At 45.5% G+C, this 27,391-nt stretch overlaps 2 protein-coding genes across 5 annotated transcripts in view; both read right to left on the bottom strand.

The window, feature by feature from the left end:
• The window catches only part of Sptan1 (spectrin alpha, non-erythrocytic 1), a 70,095-nt gene extending 53,827 nt beyond the window's left edge, over positions 1-16,268 (bottom strand). For 3 of the 4 annotated variants that reach the window (XM_048344114.1, XM_048344116.1, XM_048344117.1), the window contains exons 1-2: positions 16,059-16,268; positions 1,662-1,901 (exon numbers count right to left, since the gene is read on the bottom strand). In XM_048344114.1, the coding sequence (XP_048200071.1) occupies positions 1,662-1,898 (237 nt within the window). In that variant the 5' untranslated portion in view covers positions 1,899-1,901; positions 16,059-16,268. The remainder of the gene's footprint in view (positions 1-1,661; positions 1,902-16,058) is intronic. The other variant, XM_048344118.1, reaches the window with a different exon arrangement.
• An 8,454-nt stretch (positions 16,269-24,722) lies between these two features.
• Gle1 (GLE1 RNA export mediator) overlaps positions 24,723-27,391 on the bottom strand; it is a 28,424-nt gene continuing 25,755 nt past the window's right edge. The window contains exons 15-16 of the mRNA XM_048344196.1: positions 26,594-26,657; positions 24,723-24,954 (exon numbers count right to left, since the gene is read on the bottom strand). Of these exons, the coding sequence (XP_048200153.1) occupies positions 24,886-24,954; positions 26,594-26,657 (133 nt within the window). The 3' untranslated portion in view covers positions 24,723-24,885. The remainder of the gene's footprint in view (positions 24,955-26,593; positions 26,658-27,391) is intronic.

Raw genomic sequence — 27,391 nt, 5'->3', positions numbered from 1 at the left:
TGGACTGAGCTAGGAGGGGACCTGCAGGGCCCAGACTGCAGATACCTGCCACTCTTCATTCTCTCTTCTTACAGTACTTTGGTGCAGTAAAAGACTGTGCTTGGAGGGGTTAGAAGAATGGCTCAGTTGGTGGAGTGCTAGCCAATGAGTGGCACCATGTGCCATGTTTAAGTACTGGTCTTGGGCCAAAAAAAAAGGAACCCATGATAACAGCTACTACTCCATTTGTTACCAAAATTATTTTTCTTTAAAGTCTTTTACTGCCAGGCGCTGGTGCTCACGCCGGGGCAGGAAAGTCTGTGAGACTCTTATCTCCAGCAAATGACTCAGAAAAAGCCAGAAGTCCCCGGAAAAAAGTAGCAAGACCCCATATCAACCAACAAGCTTGATATAATGTTGCATGCCTTTCATCCCAGCTTCTCAGAAGATGAAAAGTGGGTCCAGGACAACCCAGGGCAAAAAGTGAGATTCTGGGCTGGGGATATGGCCTAGTGGTAAAGTGCTTGCCTCGTATACATGGAAGCCGGGGGTTTGATTCCTGTGCACCACATAAACAGAAAAAGCCAGAAGTAGAGCTGTGGCTCAAGTGGTAGAGTGCTAGCCTTGAGCAAAAAGAAGCCAGGTGGCAAAAAAAAAAAAAAAAAAAAAGTCAGCAGGCTTTGAACAGTGATCCTTAGATCTCTGCCTCCTGAGTAGCTAGGATTGTATGTGTGAGCCACTGGCACCTGGCTCCCTTTTGGCTTTTTGATAGTTAACTAAAGGTAAGAGTCTCATAGATGTATGTATGTGTGTGTGTGTGCACTCAGACTTGTGTCAAACACTGATCATCATATCTCAGACTCCTGAGTAGCAAAGATGGACTACAGATATGAGCCACTGGCACCCATCTGGGTTTTGAGCACTGAATTCTGGGATTACAAGTGCGTATTGCCATGTTAGCATCAAGCTTTGCTCTTCTATTTTATTTTATTTTATTTTATTTTGCCAGTCCTGGGGCTTGAACTCAGGAACTGGGCACTGTCCTTGAGCTTCTTTTGCTCAAAGAAAGGATAGCATTCTATCATTTGAGCCACAGAGCCACTTACACTTTTCTGTTAATGTGATGCTGAAACCCAGGGTTCATGCATGCTAGGCAAGCACTCTACCACGAAGCCACATTCCCAGCCCAGGGTTTGCTTTTATTAAGACTTACCAATGAGTTTTGCAAGGACCCTGGAATGTTGTCAGCAACAATATTGTTAGCATCCCTTTCTAAAGACCATATCACCTAAGACAAGACTTTTTTGGAAAACATTCACTTCACAAGTCAGCAGTAGTTTGAGAATTATCTGTGTAAAGCACTCAGAAAACCCTACATTTACCTCACCAATCCCCTAGGGGCTTATCAGTGCATTGAAAAGTAGTTGGAATTAAACATTCTGAACCATCATACCCAGCTTACTGGTTGAATGGGGTCTTGCTACTTTTTGTCTGAGGCAGCCTAGCACTGTGATCCCCCGATCACTGCCTTTTGAGTAGTTGGGATTGCAGGTAGGAACCACCATGCCATCTTCTGTTCTACATTCTTCATGCTACTGAATCTTTTTGTCTGATTTTTGGGGCAAGAATGTTTGGGACTTAAATTTGGGCAAGGCATCTGAAGGAGGGAAGACATACTGTACCTGTAAGTTGGTAGGGTCTTTATAATTCTCATCAGATGCAATCTGAAGTTTCTCCTGAATCCACTTCTCCAGCTCCTCGGCATCTCTCTGGAAAAACTGGAACCGATAGGAATCTTCCAGCTTCTGACGCCGCAAGGTAGAGAGCTCCTTGAAGCGGTGGTATCTATCCAGAACCTGCTGTCGCCTCTCCTGGATGTCCTCTGCTGTCTCCAGCACCTTGACCCCACTTGGGTCCATTTTCTGTTAAAACAGAATGTCCTGAGATAAATACCATAGGACATCAAGATAGACTCAAGGAAGAATGATCAGAAAGCCATAGCAAAAAAAAAAAAAAAAAAGGAACAGAGAAGGTGGCTTCTTCTAAGGAATAATGAACAATGCCCCTTGAGAAAACCACTATTCACTCCCACAACACTTACCTGTCCAGGACCCTCAGGCCATGCCGGTCAATATGGGAAAGGTGGGTGGAAGCATTATGTCTATATTGTCAACTTTACAGGGGCTTTAGGGTTCAAAGGAGAGCACAGTGATGATACTCAAGAGAATTACTGTAAATCCTTTAAAAGTCCTTTCGTCTGGACTCTGTGTTCATTGTGGGGAGTTTAGAATGAATTTATTCTTATTTAAATCAGCTATTCTGTCTTTCCAGATCCCAGCCTGATGGGTGATTTAAAGATTGATTATAAAACTACTAAACCCTTCACAACAACCAGCAGAATCGATCGAAAATGTCAGCTCTACTGTCTCTCGCCAGCCAGCCTGCCTGGGTGATGACCAGACTAGTTCTACTCAAAGACGTACAATGAAGACAAAACCATATCCCAGTGTATTTGGAGGATAGCGTCTTGAAGATCTGCCCTTCTCTGTACCTCCTGGGGATGGGGGGTACCTCAGAAAGCAAGGAAGCTGAATGGGTGTGCTCCCGGCAGTGGTGCGGCTCCCCGCAGCACTCCATTTGTCCCAAATTTGAGCCGGTGCTTGCTGGGCAGTTTTGCCAGATTTCAATGTCAAAAAGAGAACCTGACCTATTTATGGGAGAAAAGCATAATATGCTACTTGATCTTATTGAGAACAAGCCAGGCTAGACGTGTGGCTCAGGTATTGGAGCGCTTACACTTGCCTGGCTCAATCTAGCTCCAGTACCGAGAAGAAAAAAAAGCCACTTTATTCTCCAACCAATTAAGGAAAGTACACAGATTAATAACAAAAGGTCCCTTAATTTGTCAATATCATATGAAATAAATGAGTATTTAACACCAACAGTGAGGTAGCACAAGCTACCTTTTCTACCATGCCTGTTTCGAGTGGCTTACGATATGGTGGGTGAACACAGCATGGCCCTCATAATTTTAAAACCACGCTCTAGGGCCAGGTGTTATGGTGCAACACTGCCGTCCCAGTACTTGAGAGTCTAAGGAAGAAGGACTTAGATTTCGAGGCTGGCCTGAGTTACATTTCAAAATAAATAAACTTCAAAAAATTAGTCTACAGAGATAATTCTGGGTTTGATAAGCAACAGAATAGGGAATCCTTATATTCCCTTTCACCATTCTATCATATGTAAGAGGTCTAAAACCTGTTACCCAGGAAACACTTGGGAGCTTTCCTGTCATCCTGTTACGTGGCACTGCCAACAGAATGGGCAAGGCAAGCAGGCTGAGAATTGGGAGACATAGGTCAGTAAGGGTGCTGCCCACATTCTGCAGGTTACAGATGGTGGTTACAGGCCAGCTTAGAGAAAGGTCCACATTGAGAGGTCCTAGGAGGACTTCCAGGAAGACTGGTGATTTTAGCTAATCATCATGGCTGCCATATTACATAACATACCCACATTTTTGTCATATTATTGTTCTTCTTCACTGTTGGTGCTGGTAGTGAGGCTTGAACTCAAGGCCATGGTGTTCTCCCTTAGCTTTTTTTTGGCCAGTCCTGGGGCTTGGACTCAGGGCCTGAGCACTGTCCCTGGCCTCTCTTTGCACAAGGCTAGCACTCTGCCACTTGAACCACAGCGCCACTTCTGGCCATTTTCTATGTATGTGGTGCTGGGGAATTGAACACAAGGCTTCATGTATATGAGGCAAGCACTCTTGCCACTAGGCCATTTCCCCAGGCCCCTCTCCCTTAGCTTTTTCACTCAAAGCTGATGCTCTACAACTTGAGCCACAGCTCCTCTTCTCTCTGTTGACTGGCGATAAGAGTCTCACTGACTTTCCTGCTTGGGTTGGTTTTGAACCACAATCCTCAGATCTCAGCTAGAATTACAAGTGTGAACCACCTGTGAATTACCCAGCTATTTTTTTGTTTCGTTTTGTTTTTTGGACAGAGAATGAACAAATGCATCAGGGGCACACAGTAGACACTATGCTGAAAATGAACTATACAACCTGTGGGGAGGGACAGAAGGGGAAAAACTGGAAGAGAGCAAAGGAAAGGGTGACGTTACTCAAAAAGAAAGGTACTTGTTACCTGACTTATGTACATCACCTTTATAATAATAAATTAAAAAAAAAATTAGCAGTCCTGGGGCTGGGAATATGGCCTAGTGGCAAGAGTGCTTGCCTTGTATACATGAAGCCCTGGGTTCGATTCCCCAGCACCACATACATAGAAAATGGCCAGAAGTGGCGCTGTGGCTCAAGTGGCTGAGTGCTAGCCTTGAGCAAAAAGAAGCCAGGGACAGTGCTCAGGCCCTGAGTCCAAGCCCCAGGACTGGCAAAAAAAAAAAAAAGAAAGAAAAAAGAAAAGAAAAAAAATTTAGCAGTCCCAGAGTTTGAACTCAGGGCCTCACAATGAACTCCAGTTGCTTGCTTGGCTAGCTAGCATCCAACTCCTGAGTCACACCTCCTGTTCTGCTTTTTGTTTATTACTCTGGAGATGGAATCTCAAGTCTCTTCGCAGGCTGGTTTGGGATCTCAGCAAAAGAAATGTTTTTTGCTCTACCAATACCAAACCTTTATGGCTCCCTTTTGACAGAGAATGAATTCACTTCTTTATTTAGGAGGCCCTTTACCATTTGGCCCAACACACCTGGCTGGTATCATCTCATCTAGCTCCTGAATATACCATATTCTTTTTTTTTTTTTTTTTTTTTTTTTTTGGCCAGTCCTGGGGCTTGGACTCAGGGCCTGAGCACTGTCCCTGGCTTCCTTTTGCTCAAGGCTAGCACTCTGCCACTTGAGCCACAGCGCCACTTCTGGCCGTTTTCTGTATATGTGGTACTGGGGAATTGAACCCAGGGCCTCATGTATACGAGGCAAGCACTCTTGCCACTAGGCCATATCCCCAGCCCCTACCATATTCTTGGTATACAGAAATATTCTTTGTTCCCCAAAGTTTATGTATCGCTGTTAAACTCCAAACTATGCCCACATAATTATTTTGCCTAAATAGCCCATCTCTTTTGTGCCTAGATAACTCCCATTTATACCTCATACCTCAACACCAGGTGAAGTAAGTAAATTGCAGATTCTGTATTGTGCAAAGATCTTTCCTTCTCTACTTCTCAGATGCATCCATGTCTGTAGATTTTCTGTATTTGCAAAGTTCTGTATCTACTTCCTACTGTATGATTGGCCTGGCAACCTAACTTTAGAGCCCTGATTTCTAGTACACTGAGGTTAAGAAATGTTTGTATAAGCTGGGTGCTTGTAGCTTATGCCTATAGCCCTAGATACTCAGGATGCTGAGATCTAAAAATCTCCACTGGAAGCTTGGGCAGACAAATCCTCAAGACTCTCCAGTTAACTGGCTAATAGGCTAAAGTGAAGCTGTGGCGTATGTGGCAGCATACCAGTCAAGTAAAAAAGCTGAGAGAGAAGGAGGCCTTGAGTTCAATCCCCAGTACCAGCACATACACAAGTGTGCGCACACACATACACACACAAAATGCTTGTTTACTAAATGATCAAGTACATACTGTTACAGTTGCTCTGAAACTTGCTACATGATTTTATTTTAAATTTTCATATAGCAAAACTGGAATTCTAAATTGGTGATTAGAATGGCAAACAAGGGATGTGAGGATTGAGGCTCTACAAGGCGTCACTCTGCATTACCCATCTGGGAGGATTGCCTGGCATGTCCCAGAAAGCAGCTGCTCTCTTCACTGGCACAGGGTAGAACTATAGGGCAACAAATCTCAAGAAGAAACACAGCTCTACTCCTACAGTAGGTAGCTGTGACTGAAAAATATCTTCTATTCTCTTTTTGTTTATGAGACAGGATCTCACTCTTATGTAGCCCAGGCAGGTCTAGAACTCTCTATGTGGGCTGGTTTCAAACTTGCAATCCTCTTGCCTCAGCCTCCTGACTGTTGAGATTATAAACATGTACTACCATATTAGCTTCTGACATACTCTTTAGTGCACCAGCAACAGTGGCTCATACTTGTAATCCTAGCTATGGGAAGTTGCCAATAGGATTGTGGTTTGGGGCTAGACAGGGCAGAAAGTTAGCAAGATCCCTTCTCAACTAGAAGTGGTACAGTGACACACATCTTCACTGTAAGCTATGCAAGAGGCTGAAATTGGGAGGATGGTGGTTATAGGCCACCTTAGAAAGGTTTACAGAACTCTCAACAAAAAGATGCTGGGTATGATTGTAAGCATCAGTCAACCCAGCTTGGAGAGGAAGTTTAAGACAGGAGGATCAGGTCCAGGTTCATGCCCAGGTAGGGAGTGAGACCCTATCTCAAAAATAACTACCACAAAAAAGGAGTGGAGGCAGAGCTCAACAGCAGAATGCCTGTACGGCAAGCATCAGGACTGAGCTCAAACTCTGGTACCACTAAAAAAAATAAAATAAAAATAAATAAAAATTACTATTATTTGCCAGTCCTGGGGCTTGAACTCAGGGACTGGGCACTGTTCTTGAGCTTCTTGGGCTCAAGGCTATCACTCTACCACTTGAGTCACAGTTCCACTTCTTTTTCTGTGTATGTGGTACTGAGGAATCTAACCCAGAGCTTCATGCATGCTAGGCGAGAACTCTACCAATAAGCCACATTTCCCGGCCCCCCTATTTTTTCTAAATCAAAATTGTTTTTAATTTGTTTTCTTAAGATTGAATCTTAATACATTGTATACTGCATATGGGTCTACCTGACCTAGACAAGGGATGGGAAAACAGGTTGTAAGATATCACAAGAAATGTACACAATGCCCTACTATGTAACTGCACCCTCTTTGCACAGCACCTTGTAAAAAAAAAAAAAAATTTATGTTCAATTGATAATAAAAAAAAAATAAAAAAAAAAAAAAAAAAAAAAAAAAAGATTGAATCTTAATACCAGGTGGCAGTGGCCCATGCCTGTAATCCTAGCTACTCAGGAGGCTGAGATCTCAGGGTCATGGTTTGAAGCCAGCAGGGCAGCAAAGACTGAGAATGGTGAGAATGCTATCACCAATAAATTACCCTACCAAAAAAGCCAGAAGTGGTGCTGTTGCTCAAGCGGTAGAGTACTATCCTTGAGCAAAAGCTCAGACAGCACTCAGGCCCTGAGTTTAAGCCCTAGGACAGGTACAAAAATAAAAAAGGAATCTTAAGGCAGTCATATTTATTTATAGATTTCCTTTGTTCTCATCCCTTTCCCCCCTCCTCCCCCCTCCCGGAAATGGTTACGATTGAAAACCATCAGGAAATGATGTATCTGATTTTCTTGCTAACAAAATGTTCTGGTGAAGAAATTTTCCAGGGAAGGTAGTTATGTCTGGAAGAATTGCATTACAAAGGAGTACCAGAAGAATGTCTAAGATCTCAGGATTAAAGACTCCTCTATCAGAGGTTCAGTGTATTTTATTTGCCAGTCCTGGGGCTTGAACTCAGGGCCTGGGCACTGTCCTTGAGTTCTTTTTGTTCAAGGCTAGCACTATACCATTTGAGCCACAGCACCACTTCCAGCTTTTCCTGTGTATGTGGTGATCCCAGGGCTTTATGCATGCCAGGCAAGCACTCTACCACTAGGCCAAACTCCTGGCCTCTATTTATTTGTTTGTTTTGCTAGTCCTGAGGTTTGAATTCTGGGCCTGAAAACTGTCCCTGAGCTTTTGTGCTTAAGGCTAGTGCTCCACCACTTGAGCCACAGCTCAATTTTGATGCTTCTGGTGGTTAACTGGAGATGAGTCTCATAGACTTTCCTGCCCAGGCTGGCTTTGAACATCGATCCTCAGATCTCAGCCTTTTTAGTAGTTAGGATTATATACACGAGCCACTGGCAAATACTGTTATTTGTCTAGCATGCTTAGCAACAACAAAAGAGAAAGAAAAAGGTTCCATCTGAGAAAGTATCATTGCACTGGGCCCTTTCTGATTTGGCCCTTCCAATCTAGAAAGTCCAGCGAGGCTCTGCTAAAATTAACCAACCTAAAAGGCTCGCTTTGTCACCCCAGTGAAGTAGAATGGAGTCAATTCTATACCAAGTGCTTGGGTCAGGCAATAATGGACTTTTCTTTCCTGCAGTAGATCAGCTGACGTCAGGAGGCGGGAGCTCTGCCAAGCACACTGGCTGTGTCTGGGGAGCTGGACATCTGAAAGTCACCGATGTGCTCCCATTGCAACCTCATGCAGATGTTTTAATGGTAAGACAACAAAGAAGATTAGGGGTTAATAAGAGTTCCCCTCTTGGAAGCTGGGAGGAGGGCACAGAATGAGTGGGGTGAAAAAATACAGCAGAGGGGCCCAACAACTCCACTGGACATCGATGAAAGTGAACTAAGCAACTCAAGGGTAGTGATGGGAGGGAGGGAATGGGAGAGAAAGAGGGAACAGATGATACGAAGCAAAAGGAAAGAAATGTACATATCACCTGATCTGGAAGAAGTACTTTTATTGTTAACGTTCATAGAGTTTGTAAACTTTGTAGATTAGAATGAAGACGTTCATCATTGTGAAGGTTAAAATGTATACTGTGAAATTTATAGTTACTTAATCTCAATAAAGGAAAGAGTTCCCCTCTTAGGTAGAGCGATAACTCAATGGTAGAGTGCTTGCTTAGCATGTTTGCAAGGCCCTGGGTTTGATCACAACACTGGAAAAAAAAGAGGTTTCCCTCTTAATCTAATGGGCCCTATCTCCCTAGTTTATCTAACAGAGACCCAGTTTCTGTTTTGGATCTTAAAGGGTAATCTCCACAGACTTCATTAAACACAGGAAAAACTTCTTAAACACAGCCAAGAATTACTGCCATCCAAAGGTGCTACAAAACCTCTTACCCAAAACCACGTCAGTGTTCCTGGAATTTCTGGGGCCCTTCCTGTGGCCACACTCCTTCCATGGCTGAGGCTGCACACTGCAAGAGCCACACCCCTTCCCTGGCAATATGTAACAGTCTGATAAGGCAAACTCTACGGAGAATGTTCCAGGCTCTTCTCAACCTTCTGGGACTAACACCTTTAAAGCACCACTAGAAAGGAAAACCTGGCAATGTGTCATCAAAAACCAATCTTCAACAGTACCAGCTTATCTGTCCATCCCACACACTGTGGACAAACCACAGGAGAGAAGACTTCCTAGGAGTACAACCAGCTGACCCCTTATCTTAGGGCAAATGATTCACTCTGATTTTACCAATCTGGTCCATGTATGCAGAGAATGCAGGAGGAGAAATAAAATACTAGGTGTATTCTTTCTATGTTCAAGGACAGGTCCCATTTAAGGTAATTGAATCGGGAGATCTTTACAAATCTTATTAGAGAAGATTCAAGATACAGCCATTTATAAATGCTGCAATGCAGCACTCAAAATGTTAGCTGCATCATCCAGCCAGCAGTGTGATCAGATCTCAGAGGGATAAAAAGGGAATTACAACCATGTCCTCTATTATAATAAATTAAAGGGTCATGCCAGTATTCTTACAATACTGTCAGATCTTTGGGAAGAGTGGGTCCTAAAGATACAAAATTTAGCTATTATAGGAAGTGATGCTGTGGCTCAACTGGTAGAGTACTAGTTGAACCAAAGCTCAGGGACAGCGCCCAGGCCCAGAGTTCAAGCCTCAGGACAGGGGAAAAAAAGAAAGTTTAGCTATAATTTTTTAACTAAATGCAAAGACAAAATGTCTCAGAATATCTTAAACAACAACAACAACAACAAAAAGCCCATTGTTGGTGGCTCACACCTATAATCCAGCTACTCTGGAGGTAAGGTATGAGAATCAAAGCTCAAAGCCAGCCCAGTCAAGGAAGTCCATGAGACTCCAAACAACCACCAGAAAACCAGAAGTGGAGCTGTGACTCAAAGTCATAAAGTGCTATCCTTGAGCAAGAGAGCTCCGGGACAGCACCCAGGCCCTGAGTTCAGGCCCCATGACTGACAAAAGAAATGAGTGACTCCCCATATTCAACACAATCTTATACATATTATTAACTGAAAAAGATTATTTAAGAAGAGCTTAAAAAAAGAGTACCCTTGTCTTTCTGCTGAATGCCAAGAGGTAGTACTTCGTACTTAACTTTTTTTTTTTGTCAGTTGTGGGGCTTGAAATCTGGGCCTGGGCATTGTCTCTGAGCTCTTCAGCTCAAGGCTAATGCTCTACCACTCTGAGCCACAGCACCATTTCCAGTTTTCTGGTTAAGGTTAATTGGAGATAGAGTTTCATGGATTTTCCTGCCCAGGCTGGCTTTAAACCATGATCCTCAGATCTGAGCCTCCTGAGTAGCTAGGACTCCAAGCGTGACCTACTGGTGCCCAGCCACTCAGCAATTTTTAAAATGCCCTCACCTAGTCTACAGGAGCTATATTGCCACTGTACAAAGAAAGGTACCCACTGAACAGAGCAGGGAGGGCCCACGGCTGAGAATGCACTGCACTAAGCAACACAACAGACTGCAGATGCAAACATTTCAAACCAAAGGTCAAATGCTTTGTACTCTGCAAACTTGGCACCTGCAGTGAGTAGCTTAAGACACCCTCTTAACAGTGGAAGACAGTTTCTCTCTTTTTTGGCCAGTCCTGGGCCTTCAACTCAGGGCCTGAGCACTATCCCTGGCTTCTTTTTGCTCAAGGCTAGCACTCTACCACTTGAGCCACAGCGCCACTTCTGGCCGTTTTCTATATATGTGGTGCTGGGGAATCGAACCCAGGGCTTCATGTATATGAGGCAAGCACTCTTGCCACTAGGCCATATTCCCAGCCCGGAAGACAGTTTCTTAATGGAACCCCAAAAGATAAAACAAAGGGAGTCTCCTCAAGACATCATTGCCAGTCTTCCAGCAAGGGAAATGTGCTGGAGGTTCGGGGCTTTCAGAATAATACAGATAGAATGGCAACTTTCAGGCAGGACTCCAGCTACTCTGCTTGCAAAACAGGGATTCTCAGGGACTCAAGAGAAACAGATCACGTGGCTCTATGGAAAAATGTATAAGCATTGCCTATGGTAGAGGTCACAGAAACCACTCATCTGGTGTTTTTGTTGCTTAGTCAGAGCCCAAATGTGCAGAACTAACAATACCTTTTTTCTATGGCTTAGGAATCCAGCCTATTACCAAATTCTAGATTTGCAAAGCAAAAGGACTATATCCATGAATGTGGAAGGGCTCTCCAAGAAGAAACCACCCATAAAACTGTTTCATCTGAGAATCAGCTGGTGCACAAATTAACTCAAAACTAGCTTAGCTGCAGATTTTAGTGGCAGATCTTATGGTAAGCAAAAAGGTAAATAATACATTAAGATTTTCAACTCCACGGAGAAAAACAACAAATAGTTCTGCTTAAACTACATTCCAACCAGTACTGTGGACCTGCATGTCAGCCTTCAAATGGATTAATTCATTCCAACTTGTTAGTGCAATTCTGCAGAGGCGAGCAGGAATGTGGCTCTAAAAAAGCAAGATTCATACTGCATTGCATCAAAACTCAGAAATGCAGACCAAGCTGAGAAAACTTACTTCTGAATGCTTCCCAAATACTATCTTGCTGATACTTACCTTTTAACCTGTAAAATTTAGATGAGAGGTATTTAGGTGTAACATACTGTTACTAAGATTCAAAGCAGGAAAAGGAAAAAGCAAAAACAGGAAGAGATCATCATGTGGCCCTTTTTTTTATAAACCTCATTTAAATAATTAACTGGTCTGGTTTATAAAAGGGCCTGCCTTGGATTTATCACCTAAAATTACTAAAAATTTCAAAATCTGTATGTCTCATGTTAGAACATCAAGACAATTTTAACCATTTCTTTCATTTTGAAAAATGTCCAATGTTAGGAACACAAAAGCTACACAAATAAATATACAGAACTTTTTTGTTGTTTTAAAAAATGCAGGGATTGCGGCCAAAGTCCACAGAAAAGGAAACAAACCCAAGTTTACAACATCTGTCAATTTTTTTAAAGTACTATTTATACGACATATTTTCAGGAAACTATCTCATGTATCTAGGATAATTTCTTTATGTCCCTTGGTTCTTAAGAACCAAGCAGCCATCAATAAAAATACCAGCAAACAACTCCATGCAAACACCAGGATGGCAATAAGAAATTAATACATTCATGCCTTAAAGAGAAAGAAGGGAATGTAGGAAACGAAAGGCATTGAAAATTTTAGAGTACAATACATTAAGACTTCTGATCATGTGGCACCAGAAGCCATAAAATAAACCCTAATCACGCTTTCTGTTTAACAGAAAGGTCATGCAGGCAGGGCTGAGGCCCCCCTCTTTGGATCATTCACTCTCTGGCACAAATGTGTCTTCACTGCAAGCCAGGCAAATCCAAAGCCAACACATTTTCTGCATGCAGGTCAAATACCTGGACTCTGCGTTTACGAAACGATGACAACATGATGGAGGAATGTGGAGTCTAAAAAAGGGGGGGAGAGCAAGATAACAAGCTTCTAAGGGCAAAGTGAACAGACTTCAAAAATGAAGAGAGTAGATCTGTACAAATATATGAATAAAGGTGAAAATCAAATTTCAAGTATTTCCCAAACATTGTGATATTCATGACTAAATCCTCCAGGGACTGAAAATGCAGAAAGAGAAACAAAGTTCCAGATGTTGGCCATTACTATCATCTAGATCTGCTGTTCTGGCCAAGTCACATCCTCTTTGGGGCCTCAATTTCCCCAAGTGCAAGTGTTAATATGAAAATGCTTTTTTTTTTTCTTTTACTAGTTTTTAAGCTTTAAGTTGTTGTTCAAAGGTGCTTCAATTCCACAAGTCTGGTTATGAGTGCAATGAATCTTGATCAATGTCACCTCTTCCATTGTTCTTTCCCATGAATATGCTTTTTAAACTAAATACGCGCTTCTATCAATATTCTGATAAAGTTGAGATTTCCAGAGCTATGGCAATCTTAAATCCCCTTCCATTCAGTAATAAAAGAATGATTTCCTCAAACTATTTACAAGAACAAACTCATGCTATAAAGCAAGATGCAACTTAGGCCTACTTGGCTGGCACACTTCCTTTACTATTACTATTTCCTGTTCAAAACTGGTTCAAGAGGCCCATGCAAAAGAGATGGGGGAGAGGTGATGGCTCACTGCACAGCTGTTCCAGCCAACTGGTCCCCAGTGATCAGCCATGCAGTCCTCCTCTGCATTCCTGGAGTCAGCATTTGCCACAAGGGCACGAATTCTTCTGGAAGGCCACAGCTGACAGGCTAAAGCAGACCCAGATGCGTAATTAATGAAGGATTGATTATAAAGGTAGGCTAACCTCCACCCTGTCCTCAGTGCAGATGTGGGGCACTATTCCTAAGATCCACCTTTTAGGACCTATATCAAGCCCCCTCTTTTGAGATGAAGAAAAGAAGAGAAAATTCTAGTGAAAAGATATACTTAAAACAGATCTTCCCACTTAAAACTGTTAATCAGATCACTTGACAGGCTTACTTGGGAGCCTGTGACATGGGATTTCTCCAATTACTAGATTACTACAAAGCATGCTGCCAAGACCAAAATCATATAGAGTAGCTGGAGTGGCAGGGCTGGTGGCTTACACTTGTAATCCTAGCTATTCAGGAGGCTGGGAACTGAGGATCTCAGTTCAAAGCCAGCTTGGGCAGGAAAGTCCATGAAACTCTATTTCCAATTAATCACCAAAAAGCTGGAAGTGGAGCTGTGGCTCAATTGGTAGGTAGAGTGCTAGCCTTGAGCACAAATGCTCAGAAACAGTGCCCAGGCTCTGAGTTCAGGCCCCTGGACCAGAGGGGGGGGGAAAAGTGGGAGAGGGAGAAGGCAAGAGGGAGGGAGGAGGAGGGAAGGAGGGAGGGAGGGAGGGAGGAGGGAGAGGGAGAAGCTGGGTTCAGACTGGGGCAGGAAGATCATTTGAGTCAAGTGTGGGGCTATCTCAAGCAACATTAGAAAAACCTTGTCTCTTAAAAAACAAGGGGAGAGGGAAGACTGGAAGTATGGCTCAATGGTAGAGTGCCAACCGTTTTAAGAAAAAGCTGAGCAAGAAAGCAGAGAATAAATTAGTCTGATGGTTTAGTAAAAGAACTGCCACACACTTGTCTGGTGCAGGGCAAATCCTCCTTTCTCTACTCTCCTTCTAGGTCCCTGGGTATCAGTTAACATACTTTAAGGGTCCCTTTGAGTAATATTGGCCCAGTTACTGAAAAAAGGCTTATTGTACTTTTCCTCAGAGGCCTTACTGCAGCACATTTTTATGTCCTACAGCTGCATATTTTTTTAAACTTTGACTTCAACGTGACCTTTTAAAATCTAAGCCATTGGGGCTAGGAATGTGGCTTAGAGGTAGAGCTCTTTCCTAGCATGCATGAAGTCCACATAAATAGAAAAAGCCAGAAGTGGTGCTGTGGCTCAAGTGGTAGAGTGCTAGCCTTGAGCAAAAAGAAGCCAGGGACAGTGCTCAGACCCTGAGGTTCAAGCCCCAGGACTGGCAAAAAAATAAAATAAAGCAAAAAAATCTAAGCTATTAGCTGCAGTGAGATAGTTGAGAAGTGGGAACAGTGGCTCATTGGCTTCCTACAGCTGACTGTTCCTGCTGCTATTCTTAAGATTTTGTTTCTTGGCTGCAAGACACCCCCACCCTTCCATCTTTGATACATTCTGTTTCATTTAAGTCCAATTGCTATGACGACGCAGTTTCTCAACACATTATGAAAATACTTCATTCGGTCTCTCCTCTGTTCCTCCACGACTGCCATAGTGGTTAGGTTTATTCTAAAATATCATAAAGACAGGACAAAGGACCTAAATATTTCAGGACCTATATTATTAAAAAAATTTTTTTTAAAGATTTGATCCCTCAGGAGTAGGAGGCTGAGGCAGGATGATCTCAAATTCGAGGCCAGCCTGCATTACACAGTGCGGACTTTTGTCTCAAAACAAGTAACCACAAAAAAATAAACAATATTAATAAATAACAAATACGGAAATAAAAGATAACACAAAAAGACCTGACAAGGTGTTGTAACAGCTCCAGAATCATCTCACCCTAGCTTCCACTTAAAATGCATTTAAAATATATTTTATTTCTGTACCTGAGACTTTAAAAATAAAAAAAACAAATTTTATTTGAGAAGCACAATCAAAATCGCTGGGGCAGCTTGCAAACAAAAGACTGCTCTATCATCCCACACTGGCACGGTTGAAGAATTGACAAATAATATACTGCCTTGGACTTAAAAGAACCCAGATTCACATACACGCAAAAAAAAAAAAAAGAAAGAAAAAGGACTGTGAGCCATCAAGTGATCTGGTGTGGATCTCACACGAAGCGGGTGCCCGTCTACCGATGGCTGACAAGCTGATCTCGACTGGAGAGGAGAGGAATGTTTATTACGGGGTGGGGGGGGTGCAAGAAAAGAAGATGGCCAATTTGAGTCCTTTTCCGCGGCCGCAGGGAGAAGGCCGAAACCCGCCATCCAGGAGGGAAATCGAGGTCGGTCAAGGAGCCCTTCGCTCAACGCGCTGCGCTCTTCCTCCTCCGCGGGGCGTCGGGCCTGGCACCGACGGGTTCGGGAGCCCGGGCTGCCGACGCCGCTCCCGACCCCGGGACCCGGAGCGCGGGCCGGGGACGCCGCGGGGGCGCTCGGCGGGGAGGGTGCGGCCAGGAGCCACCCACCCACCCACCCACCTGCCAGCCGCGGCCCGACCGCGCAGGGCGGGGCCGCAGCGGCCCGGGCTGGCCTGGCCCCCGCCGCCACCACCACCACCACCACCTCCCCCTCGTCGGGGACATTCCTGCGCCCGCGCCGGGGCTCGGCCCCGCGGCCGCCCGCAGCCCACGCGCCACAAAGGCCATGGCGGCGGGTTGTCTTCGCTCCCCCCGCCCCCCCGTCAGCCCGAGGGGGTGAGGAGGGTGAGGAGGCCCGCCTGGCTCACCTGTCCGCGCCCCGGACCCGCCCCGCTCCCGGGTTGGGCAGCCCTGGACCCCGCGGCCACCCCGAGCTCGCCCTCCTGCCCAGCCCCGGCCCCGGCTCCGGCCCCGTCTCACCGCTTCCTGTGAGGGGGATGAAGGGCGTGGGCGCGCCGGGCTGACGAGTGCTGAGAGACCGATGTGCGGCCGCGGCCTCCGCTCCACACGGTTCGCTCCGCAGCGGGTAGTGGCGGCGGCGCGCGCCCCGCCTCTTTTATAGGCCGCCCTGCGCGCTCCCGCGGCGGCGCGGGCGCGAGCCTGAGGGGGAGCGTCCGGGCGCGGCGCGAGCCGAGGGCGGGGCAGGGGGGGGCGACTGCGGAGGGGGCGGAGCTCCCGAGGCCTCGTCGTCTGACCGCTGTCCGGAAACGGCCGAGCGTGGCCGGAAGGAGCCGAAGTGGCGGGCGGGCGGGCGGGCGGGCGGTGGGTGGAGGGCGGCGGGAGGCCGAGGACACGGGGAGCGCGCGCAGGGGTGAGGGCGACGGCGCACTGGCGTGGGGTTCCCCGCCCCCCGCCGCCGCGCCCCGCCCTCGCCGCAGCCCCGGCGCTCCAATCCGGCCGCTCCGGCCCGCCCTGCAGAGAATGCGCGCCGCGCCCCTCCGCCCGCGGGAGCCCGGCCAGGACTGCGGCGGCGGCGGCCGCGGCGGCGGCGGGCGGGGCGGGGCGCGGCGGGGGCTGCGGGCTGCGCTGCGGCGCGCTCGGGCGGGCCGCCCGGGTGAGGTCAGCGGAGCCTGCTCTTCCTGCTCCCTCGTCCCGGAGCAGCCCGGCGTGGCTGGGGGGCTGGGGTCCTGTCAACGCAGGGCGAGGGAGGCCCCAGGAAAAGGCCGGGTCCCGATCGATCGGGAAAGGGGTGGGGGAAGGAGCTAATCGGAGGTGTGAGGCCACCGTGTCAGGATTGGTAGAGTTAATCTTTCCTTGTGTGCTTTCAGCAAAACCTTTGTCACTAGTCTCCGGTGTGTGTGTTGTGTGTGTGCGTGGTGGTGGTGGTGGTGGGGGGGGGGGGAAGCATCAGACCTAATCCGTAGCCCACAATTAATTGCACTTTTCTGGGTACATGATTAGCATGTCATAGGTTATCGTTTCCGGGTGGTTTTGTGGTGTTGTGTTTTTTTTTTTTTTAAATACTTGGATAATATTTCTCCATTTCCTAAATGAGCATCCCTGACGTAGGAGCTAGGCCTCACATCCCGGGTCGGGCAGGCGGCAATCAGAAAAACTAGGATCAGACCCCCCAACTAGAAATCTTGCTTTCCTACGAGAAAGGGAAGGCATCTTTGATACAGGTGGATGCTGGGTTTTTATCGTTGGGATGTTATTTTGGTGCTAATAATGGGGCTTGAACGCTGGGCACTTGAACTGGGCATCCTCCCTTAGATTTTTCACACAAGGGTGCTGACTGCTCTACCGCTTGAACCACACCTCCAACTCCAGCTTTTTGGGGAGTGGTTAATTGGAGAGAAGAGTCCCACCATGACTTTACTGCCCAGGCTGGCATTGGACTGCAATCCTCATATTTCAATTTCCTGAGCATCTAGGATTACAGGTGTGAGCCACTGGTGCCTGGTGGATGCTAAGGGTTCTGAGATGAGAAAAAATGAGTTCCCTGTAATTTCTGTTCCCTACAGCTTTATCTTTTAAACTTTTAAACCTCTCTTCCCTTCCCCCACTTTGAGGACAACTGGGTCACAGCCATTGGGAATAATACCCAGCTCATTCCTGTGCATTCAGGCAGACTGGAGTTCTGTAGCTCAGGAAGGCCTCTTCCTCCTGGTTACCAAGCAGCCCTGCTCTTTAAATAAACATAAAAGCACTGGCCACTGCACCAGAACTTGGGCCCAGGTCCAGCCTTGAGCTTTCAATGGTTCTCTGCTATTTTGCTGCTTCTGCTGGCTTCTGCAATCTGATTTCTAAGCTGCCCTGGCTGTAGCCATCATAGTGGGGAAAAAAATCCCCTATTCCTTCCTTTTCCATTGGAGTGGAGAGAAAAAGAAGTGGCCACACCCCAGAAGCAGCTTGACAGAATCTGCAGGAAAAAACCGGAAGAGCTGGGAAGCATTTCCTGCAGAAAAAGAATCTTTCTTCAGAGAACACTGGGCTGAGTGACTGCTCCCCAGGGATGTGAAATTCTACGAACAGCTGATGGCATCCATGGCCTCTTCTCCATTAGTAACAGCAAAAAATTTTAATCAGATATCCAGCCTTGGGTACAAAAATGGCTAACCTCACCCTAGCTCTCCCAAATTTCCAAGCCATTCTGCTCCAGCAAAGAAATGGGGCTCACACTGGGGGTTTTCTTTTCAGTTGCCCTGGTTCCCTAAATTGGGGGAGGGGGGTTGCTACTTCTGCCAGATGTAAAAACAAATTGGAGCCCCCGAAGAGAGCCCTGTTTTGATGCCGAAACTAAAATCTTATTTGATGATCCTTGTCTGATCTGAAGCATGGTCAAGAAACACTATCCCAGCCCTCTTAGGCTCCCAATCACCCACCCCCATTCTGCATTTGGCACTAAAAATGAGACATTAAAAAGCCATTCTTCATGTGTTCTATTGTCTGCCACGCTCCCTCTCACCAGTTCCAACACAAGCCTCTCCCTCTACGAGGTGTGGGGAGGGAGAGGGTAAAGCAAGATAATAACCTTTGTTTTCTATGAGAAATTCAGGAGGGAGGGGAGGAAAGCCCAGGAGTTTATGGTGGCTCTGTAACTCAGTCAGCTGTGTGTTCTCGGTCCTGTCTCTCCTGGTCTGAGGAACAGCTGGTAGGACTGAATTCTAAGCGCCCTCTGAAGGCATGATATATATATATACACACCCCAGGCTTAGGCATCTATCTGGGTGTTCTCAATCCCTTCCTTAAGTTGCTCAACGATCAAGTAGTTGCCATGTTTTCACATGTTCCAGCTACTTGTCTTTTCCTGGTTTGGTTTTGGTGCCAGTACTGGGACTTGAACTTGGCCTGGGCACCATCCCTTAGCTTTTTCACACAAGGCCACTTGAACCACACCTCCAACTCCAGCTGTTTTGGGAGTGGTTAATTGTAGATAAGAGTCTCCCCCGGACTCCATCCTCAAACCACATCCTCTGCCAAGGTCAAAGGCAAGCATTGCACTATTTTCTTACCCTGCAAAGAGAAAAGTCATGCTGGCAAATGGACTGTAGCTCTTCCCAGATGACATTCTGCAGTTTCAGCTCTAGTAGGCAACGTATCTTCCAAACACAGTGACTAGCTGTCAAATAAGCCAAACAGGCCAAATATGATCCTATTTATGTGAGATCCCTACAATTGCCATACCCATAGACACAAGAATAGTGGTTACCAGGGGTTGGAGGCGTGGCTCAGCTGGTAGAGCGCCAGCTAATGAGCAAATCATCAGGCACTGAGTTGGAGTCCAGCCTGCCCCTCCCCCCCAAAAAAGAAAGGTTACTAGGGGTTGAGGAGGAAGATATTATGGAAAGGGGAGCATCATTGTTTCATGGGTAATGTTTCCATCTAGAATAAGAAAGTTCTGGAAATGATTGGGATCACTATGGATATACCATACTATGAATGTGTATAATATCACAGAGCTGTACACTTAAAGTAGCTGAACTTTCATTCTAAAGATATTTCAATCACAAAACAGTAAAGCAAGCCGGCTGCTTGTGGCTCACATCTGCAATTCAGGCTACTTAGGAGGCTGAAATCTACAGATCCCACTCTGAAGATAGACCAAAATTGGTGAGACTCTTATCTCCAATTAACCAGCAAAAAGCTGGAAGTGGCGCTGTGGCTAAAGTGGTATAGTGCTAGCCTTGAGCGAAAAAGCTATGGTACAATACCCAGGCCCTAAGATTAAGCCCTAGTACTGCCACACACTAAAGTAAAATAAAATAAAAGCAAAGCAGCCTGGGGCTGAGCAAGGGAGATCTTACTTCTTTGAGACCAACCTCAGCTATAAAATCCTTGACTAAAAACAATAACTTAATGAAGCACAGCACAAGTAATTGGCCTGGCTAAACTGGTATTTTTAATAATGGAGCCTGGCTGTAGACTGGAGGATAGACTGCTTTATATTTGGCACTTTCTGTGGAATTTTTAAAAATACAATTTTATTAAGGTATGTACCATGATTTCCATTTCATAAGTCAGGTAATGAGTACATTGCTTTTTGGGGACAATGTCATCCTTGCCTTCACTTTCCCTCAGTTCATATTCGGCACTTTCGTAAATGAATCACATAGCAAGAAGCCCACAGATCCCACTTGCTTTCTGTAGGTACATAGCAAAGTAGCTATCAGGAATTCATTAGGTGGAGGACAAAGAAGGGAAGGGAATGGCATCATGTCATTTGGGCCTGTAGGAAGCTCTGGATTTAAAGTGCTTGTCTGGCAAAAAAAATGAGACCTATAAAGCTACTGATGCTACCGCCACCACCAAATGAAGCTTGAGGAGAGGAAGTGCCAAGCGCAACCCCATTGTTCTGTACAATGGATGTGCAGAGGTTCTATCCTATTGGAATTTTTTTGAGGACAATGCTATGACAAGAATGTGGGCACTCTGCCTGAAAAATGAGGTCAAGCTGGACGGGAAGCAAATGGACAAGTGAGTACTTGAGTTGAAAAGTGAACACAGCCCTTAGCATTCTTCGGGCAGGAATCTGATGCCACTACCCACAGTACTGTATCTACCAGCTGGCGATCATGATCTCCAAGCGACACTATCAGTGAGTATCAAAAACTGAGGTGCCCAATGCTCTTCTTTCTTGGTTTACCTCTGAGAATCCATCAGGAATACCAGCATCAAATAACAAATGAAAAAGTGTTTTCCACATCTAGAGGACTATTATTAAAATACTGAAGTGGTGGGCTGGGGATATAGCCTAGTGGCAAGAGTGCCTGCCTCATATACACGAGGCCCTAGGTTCGATTCCCCAGCACCACATATACAGAAAGCGGCCAGAAGCGGCGCTGTGGCTCAAGTGGCAGAGTGCTAGCCTTGAGCGGGAAGAAGCCAGGGACAGTGCTCAGGCCCTGAGTCCAAGGCCCAGGACTGGCCAAAAAAAAAAAAAAAAAAAAAAAATACTGAAGTGGTAAAAAATTAAAAGTGAAAAACTCTAAAGCAGGTGTGGTAGCCACTCCTACAATTCCAGCATTCAGAGGGTAAGATAGAAGGATTAGAAGTTTGAGGCTAGCTTGGAGTAAGTTCTAACTCAAAATACAAAAACAGCAGCAATAGATGGGCCCTGGTGGCTCATGCCTATAATACTAGCTATTCAGGGGGCTGCGATCTGAGGACTGCAGTTCAGAGTCAGCCTGGGCAGGAAAGTCCATGAGACTCTTATCTCCAATTAACCACCAGAAAACCAGAAGTGGAGCTGTGGCTCTAACTGGTAGAGACTTAGACTTGAGCAAAAAGAGCTCAGGGATAGCACCCAGGCCCCAAGTTCCAAGTCCCACAATGGAAAAAAAAAAAAAAAAAGAGGGCTGGGAATATGGCCTAGTGGCAAGAGTGCTTGCCTCGTATACATGAAGCCCTGGGTTCGATTCCCCTGCACCACACATATGGAAAATGGCCAGAAGGGGCGCTGTGGCTCAGGTGGCAGAGTGCTAGCCTTGAGCAAAAAGAAGCCAGGGACAGTGCTCAGGCTCTGAGTTCAAGCCCCAAGGACTGACAAAAGAAAAGAAAAAACCCCAGCATTAATAGTAAAAACATATATGGAGTTGTGTGTTGCACAGACACCAACCCATACTCCTAGGCTGAAGCAATCCTGTCTCCTCATCCTCCCAAATAGCTGGTACTACAGGTGCATATCACCTCACTTGCCTTTACATTTTATGCAATTTTTCCAAGACAAAAACCTCATTATAAAGCCAAGGCTGGCCTGGAATTTGCTAATCTCATGACAATGCCTTCTAAATACTGAAAGCACAGCCATTTGCCACAATGCTTGCCATCCCTTCTTTATTTATTTTTTGTGCTGGTCCTGGGACTTGAACTCAGGGCCTGGGCACTGTCGCTGAGCTTTTTGCTCAAGTCTAGCACTCTTTACCACTTTGAACCACAGTGACACGTTAGGTTTTCTGGTGGTTAATTGCAGAACAGTCTCACAGACTTTCCTGCCCAAGCTAGCTTTGAACCACGATCATCAGATCTCAGCCTCCTGAGTAGCTAGGATTGCAGGTGTGAGCCACCAGTGCCTGGCAGGATTCCAGAATTTAATAGTTGGGCACAAGGTGAGCTCTATGACTCAGGTGGGCACCATTCACCTGCTAGTACCATAGATTTTCAGCTCTGAACAGGTCAGTTTTCCAGCAGAGAGCCCTAGAATCTAGAAAATCTGGAAGGGATGCCTTTCTGAAACGTGCACAAAGCCTCTGTCTTCTGACACACCCATTTGCTCAATACCACTCTTACCCTAAAACCACTGATTGCCACTCTGCTCCCTGCCATGATGTGTGGAAAATGATGTCAGGTTAGGCTCGGGTAGAGAAAAGTGCAAACTACAATTGACCTTAAGGATCCACTCACTACAGGCCCTGTTGAGCTCCCGTCAGGCTTTGGAGCACCAGGACATCTCAGTGGAGAAGCTCTGCCTTGAGGAACGGCTGGCTACCACACTCCATTTGAAAGCTGACGTGGGAATATTTAGGTTCAGAGAGGGTAAATGGCCTACCCAGGTGGAAAAGCGAATGGAACCCAGGTGTCCTTTGTTTGGAGTGGCAGAATTTAATCCCTTTCACTTCTTTGTTTCAGGGGTGAGAATATTGGGGATCAAACTTAGGATCACCATGCTAGGCAAGTGATCTACTGCAGAGCCACACCCTAGTCTCTCATATTTGTTGTTAGACGAGTCAGTTATTGGTGGATAATAAGGAACAACAGAAGTGAAGGTTAAGTCAAAAAAGGAAGACTTGGGGCTGGGAATGTGGCCTAGTGGTAAAGTGCTCACCTCCTATACATGAAGCCCTGGGTCCGATTCCTCAGCACCACATATCACATATATAGAAAAAGCTGGAAGTGGTGCTGTGGCTCAAGTGGTAGAGTGCTAGCCATGAGCAAAAAGAATTCAGGGACAGTGCTCAGGCCCTGAGTTCAAACACCAGAACTGGCAAAAAACAAAACAAAAAAGGAAGACTTGCATATTATCATAGCTCTGATGATTGGCACAGATTAGGATACAAGAAACTGATTGTAATCAATCAACTACACATCGGCAACCTTTTTTTTTTTTTTTCAATGAAGCTTTATTACTTAATTTTTGACTGTACTCAACAATTCACAGAATGGATTGTTTCAGGCCACTCATACCAGAGGAACCCCGCCCCCACCTCCCGACCAGCAAGGCATTTAGTATACACGAACAGATCTCGGACCACTGCCTCTGCAGTATAAAGGAGAATCTAGTTTTCCTATAGAACAAATCTCAATTTTTATCTGAACAACTATGGAGTTCTGCAGTGGCGTTAGCCAAATTCCCCATCATTCGTTACTGAGACCATGTAAAAAAGTACAAAGCACTTTTCAATTCCTCCTGTGCATCTTTATTTGCCCAGCTCATTGTTTGTGAATGCTCAGCACATGAACAACGTTGCAGGCCACAGCACAGCCACCTTGAGTTTCTTCGTATTATTTGGTTTTTAAGACAGGGTGTTGGCATGTTTCTGAAGCTGGCCTGGAACGTAGTCAAAGCTGGCCTTTGATACTTGAGCCTTCTATCTCAGCTTCCTGAGTTCTGGGATGACAAGTATGTAGCAACACACCAGCACCTACTCTGATGCACACATCAAATCCCTTCAGGAACAAAATTCCAGATTCAAAGGACAAAGACTGCTCCATATTTCCTTGTGTCCAGACCTAACACAGGAACTCAGCTACTCTGATGTCCTTGGGGACACAGTCCATGCACTTAGATTTAATTCACAAGATAGACCAGACTTGTATGATTGGTCTCAACCATTACATTTATCTTAATTTTACTTGATCTTTTGTGCCAGTACTGGGGCTTGAACTCAGGGCCTACGCACTGTCTCTTAGCCTTTTTGCTCAAGGCTAGTGCTCTACCATGTGAGCCACAGTTCCAGTTCTGGCTTTTTATGGTTAATTGGAGATAAAAGTCTCATGGACTTTCCTGCTCATCTGGATTTAAACTATGATCCTTAGATCTCAGCCTCCTCACTAGCTAAGATTACAGGTGTGAGCCAATGATGCCCTATCTTCATTACATGATTTTTTTTTGGGGGGGGGGGTGGGGATCATTTGTGGGGCTTGAACTCATAATCTGGGCACTGTCCCTGAGCTTCTTTCACTCAAGGCTAGTCTACCACTTTGAGCCACAGCGCCACTTCCCAATGACTGGTGGTTAATTGGAGATAAGAATCTCATAGACTTTACTGCCTAGGCCAGCTTCAAACCTCTATCCTCAGATCAGCTCCCAGAGTAGCTAAGTTTACAGGTGTGAGACAGTGGCACATGGCTTTACATGATACTTTAAAGGGGATCTTATGGGGCTTTCTTGTTTTGGGAATTTATCTGGACAGGGGAGAGGTGAAGGGAGAGAGGTAAAAATTGTGGGCTCAGACCAGCTCAGAGAAATGGCTAAGGTATCTCCAACTTTCTGAAACATACTGGACAACAAGGAAAAGAGACAAAATTGATCGAGTGCTAAAACCTCTTCGGAGAACTTTTGCAAAAATAAGCAAGGCCAGTTCTATTTACTCAATCATGTGGACACCTTCAGCAGTTACTGAATCTGCAAAGATACAGCCAAGATTTTGTAGCCCATGCAAACCTCTTCTAGTCATACAGTGCAGCTATAAAAACACACTAAATAAAATTCTAAATCTGACATGACTTCTTCCAGATACAGCTGTCTTCAGTTGCTTTATTGTTGCCTCTCTGCAACCTAATGGTGACCATAGGTGACAGAGTGACATCAGGAGCGCCAGAAGGAAGAAGTCAGAAAGCCCTTGGGGACAGGAATCTCCTTGCGCTGCAAACATTTCTGGTCAGGGAAAGATGAAGAAAGATGAAGAATGAGTTTCTGGGCTGGGAATATGGCCTAGTGGCAAGACTGCTTGCCTCCTATACATGAAGCCCTGGGTTTAATTCCCCCGCACCACATATACAGAAAATGGCCAGAAGTGGCACTGTGGCTCAAGTGGTAGAGTACTAGCCTTGAGCAAAAAGAAGCCAGGGACAGTGCTCAGACCCTGAGTTCAAGCCCCAGGACAGGCAAAAAAAAAAAAGAATGGGTTTCTAACTACAAAAGCAATACTAGCAAAACTGTTTGGTGTAAGTGAACTGAACACCTCATGGGGGGAAAGGGAAAGGGGGAGGGGGGAGGGGGGTATGAGGGACAAGGTAACAAACAGTACAAGCAATGTATCCAATGCCTAACGTATGAAACTGTAACCTCTCTGTACATCAGTTTGATAATAAAAATTAAAAAAAAAAGAATGGGTTTCTAACAGAATTGTTTCTAACACAAAAAAAGGCAGAAAAAAGGGGGAGACAGGAAGTTCAAGTCTTGTGGCACAGCAAACAAAAAAAGCAAAAAGCCCATAGGTGTAGCTGATGGATCTGTGTAAGAGTAGAACAAATGAAGCTCTGTTACTACATCTGTCTTACCTCTATCTTCCACAGCCTTGCCTCCCCTGTCATGGGTACCACATTCCTAACTAGGCTCTTCTTTCTCTTATCCCATTCCTGGGGCTTAAACTAAGGGTCTGGGTGCTGTCCCTGACCTTTTTTTGCTCAAGGCTAGTGCTCTAACACTTGTACCACACCTCCATTTCTGGCTTTTAGTGATTAACTGGAGATTCGAGTCTCATGGCCTTTCTTTCCTACGTTGGCTTTGAAGTGTGATACTCAGATCTCAGCCTCTAAGTAGCTGGGAAAATATTTAAGATTCTTTTTCCCCTCATGGGGCTTGAACTCGGCCTGGGTGCTGTCCCTGAGCTCTTTGCTTAAGCCTAACATTCTATCGCTTTTTGCCATAGTGCCACTTCTGGTTTTCTGGTGGTTAATTGGAGACAAGAGTCTCAAAGTGACTTTTCAGCCCAAGCTGGCTTTGAACTGTGATCCTCAGATCTCGGCCTCCTCAGTAGCTAAGATTACAGGTGTGAGTCACCAGCACTCAGCTTCTTTGACACTCTTATCTCCAATAAACTACCAAACCAAAACAACAAAAAGCTGGAAGTAGAGCTGTGGTTCAAGTGCTAGCTTTGAACAAAAAAGGCTCAGTGATAGTGCCCAAGCCCTGAGTTCAAACCTCAGGACTGGACCAAAAAGAAAAAAAAAATTCCAAGAGAAGCCTGTAATCCTAGTTACTCAAGAAGCTGAGATCCAAGGATTCTGGTTCAAACACAGCCCAGGGAAGAAAGTCTTATCTTATCTCCATTTAACCAGCAAAGAAGCTAGAAGCAGAAGTATGACTCAAGTGGTACAGCACCAACCCTGAGCAAAAAATCTGAGGGAAAGCATGAGATGCTAAATTCAAAGTCCAGGTGAGTGTGTACATATGCATCCGCATGCGCACACACACGTACATATGCACACAGGTACAAAAAGAGACTGCAATTATAAAACAGAAGTTATTTCAGGCCAATACTTTGGGATTTACAAAGATCAGGACATCTTACCTCCAAGAACTGCTTCAGACGTATAAAGGAACCCATCTGTCCTGAACTTGTGATGGCCTCAATTCTACAGGTGGAGAGAGAAGACACATGAATCCCATCTGTGACACAAATCTATCTTTTGGACAGGTGCTGATCTCACAGTCATGTCTTCTAGGCTAAGGATGCTGCTGCTCATTCAAACAGGAGGAAAGGAGAGCACGGCTCCTTTCTGAAGTCTTCATGCACAGGTAGGATGGGTTTTACCAAGACTGTCCCCCACTTGATATGCCAATGAGTTGAAAGAGCAGGAGACTTCAAGGTGAGTTCTCCATCTCATTTTATGAGTCTTGAGTCCTTGGTTTAATTCATGAGTACATGGGGTTTGGGGAAAGAATAGTTTAAAAAAAAAAAAAAAAGGCTGGGAATATGGCCAAGAGTGCTTGCCTCCTACACATGAAGCTCTTGGTTCGATTCCCCAGCACCACATACATGGAAAACGGCCAGAAGGGGCACTGTGGCTCAGGTGGCAGAGTGCTAGCCTTGAGCGGGAAGAAGCCAGGGATGGTGCTCAGGCCCTGAGTCCAAGGCCCAGGACTGGCCAAAAACAACAACAACAACAACAACAACAACAACAACAACAACAACAACAAGAACAAAAAACCTGTCAGATTTTCTTTTGCTGCTAGGTATAAACACCTAGCACCATAAACTAGGTAAGTACTCTAACACCCCCAGAGCAATGCCACCTTAATCCAGTACCTTCCTGATTCGTGTTTTTATATATATAGTCAACAATATTTAAAAGATTCTCATTAGTTC

Source organism: Perognathus longimembris, chromosome 1, assembly GCF_023159225.1.
Source record: "Perognathus longimembris pacificus isolate PPM17 chromosome 1, ASM2315922v1, whole genome shotgun sequence".
NCBI classification, from domain to species: domain Eukaryota; kingdom Metazoa; phylum Chordata; class Mammalia; order Rodentia; family Heteromyidae; genus Perognathus; species Perognathus longimembris.
Note: the sequence above shows the minus strand (reverse complement) of the source record. Positions and strands in the feature narration are given on the sequence as shown.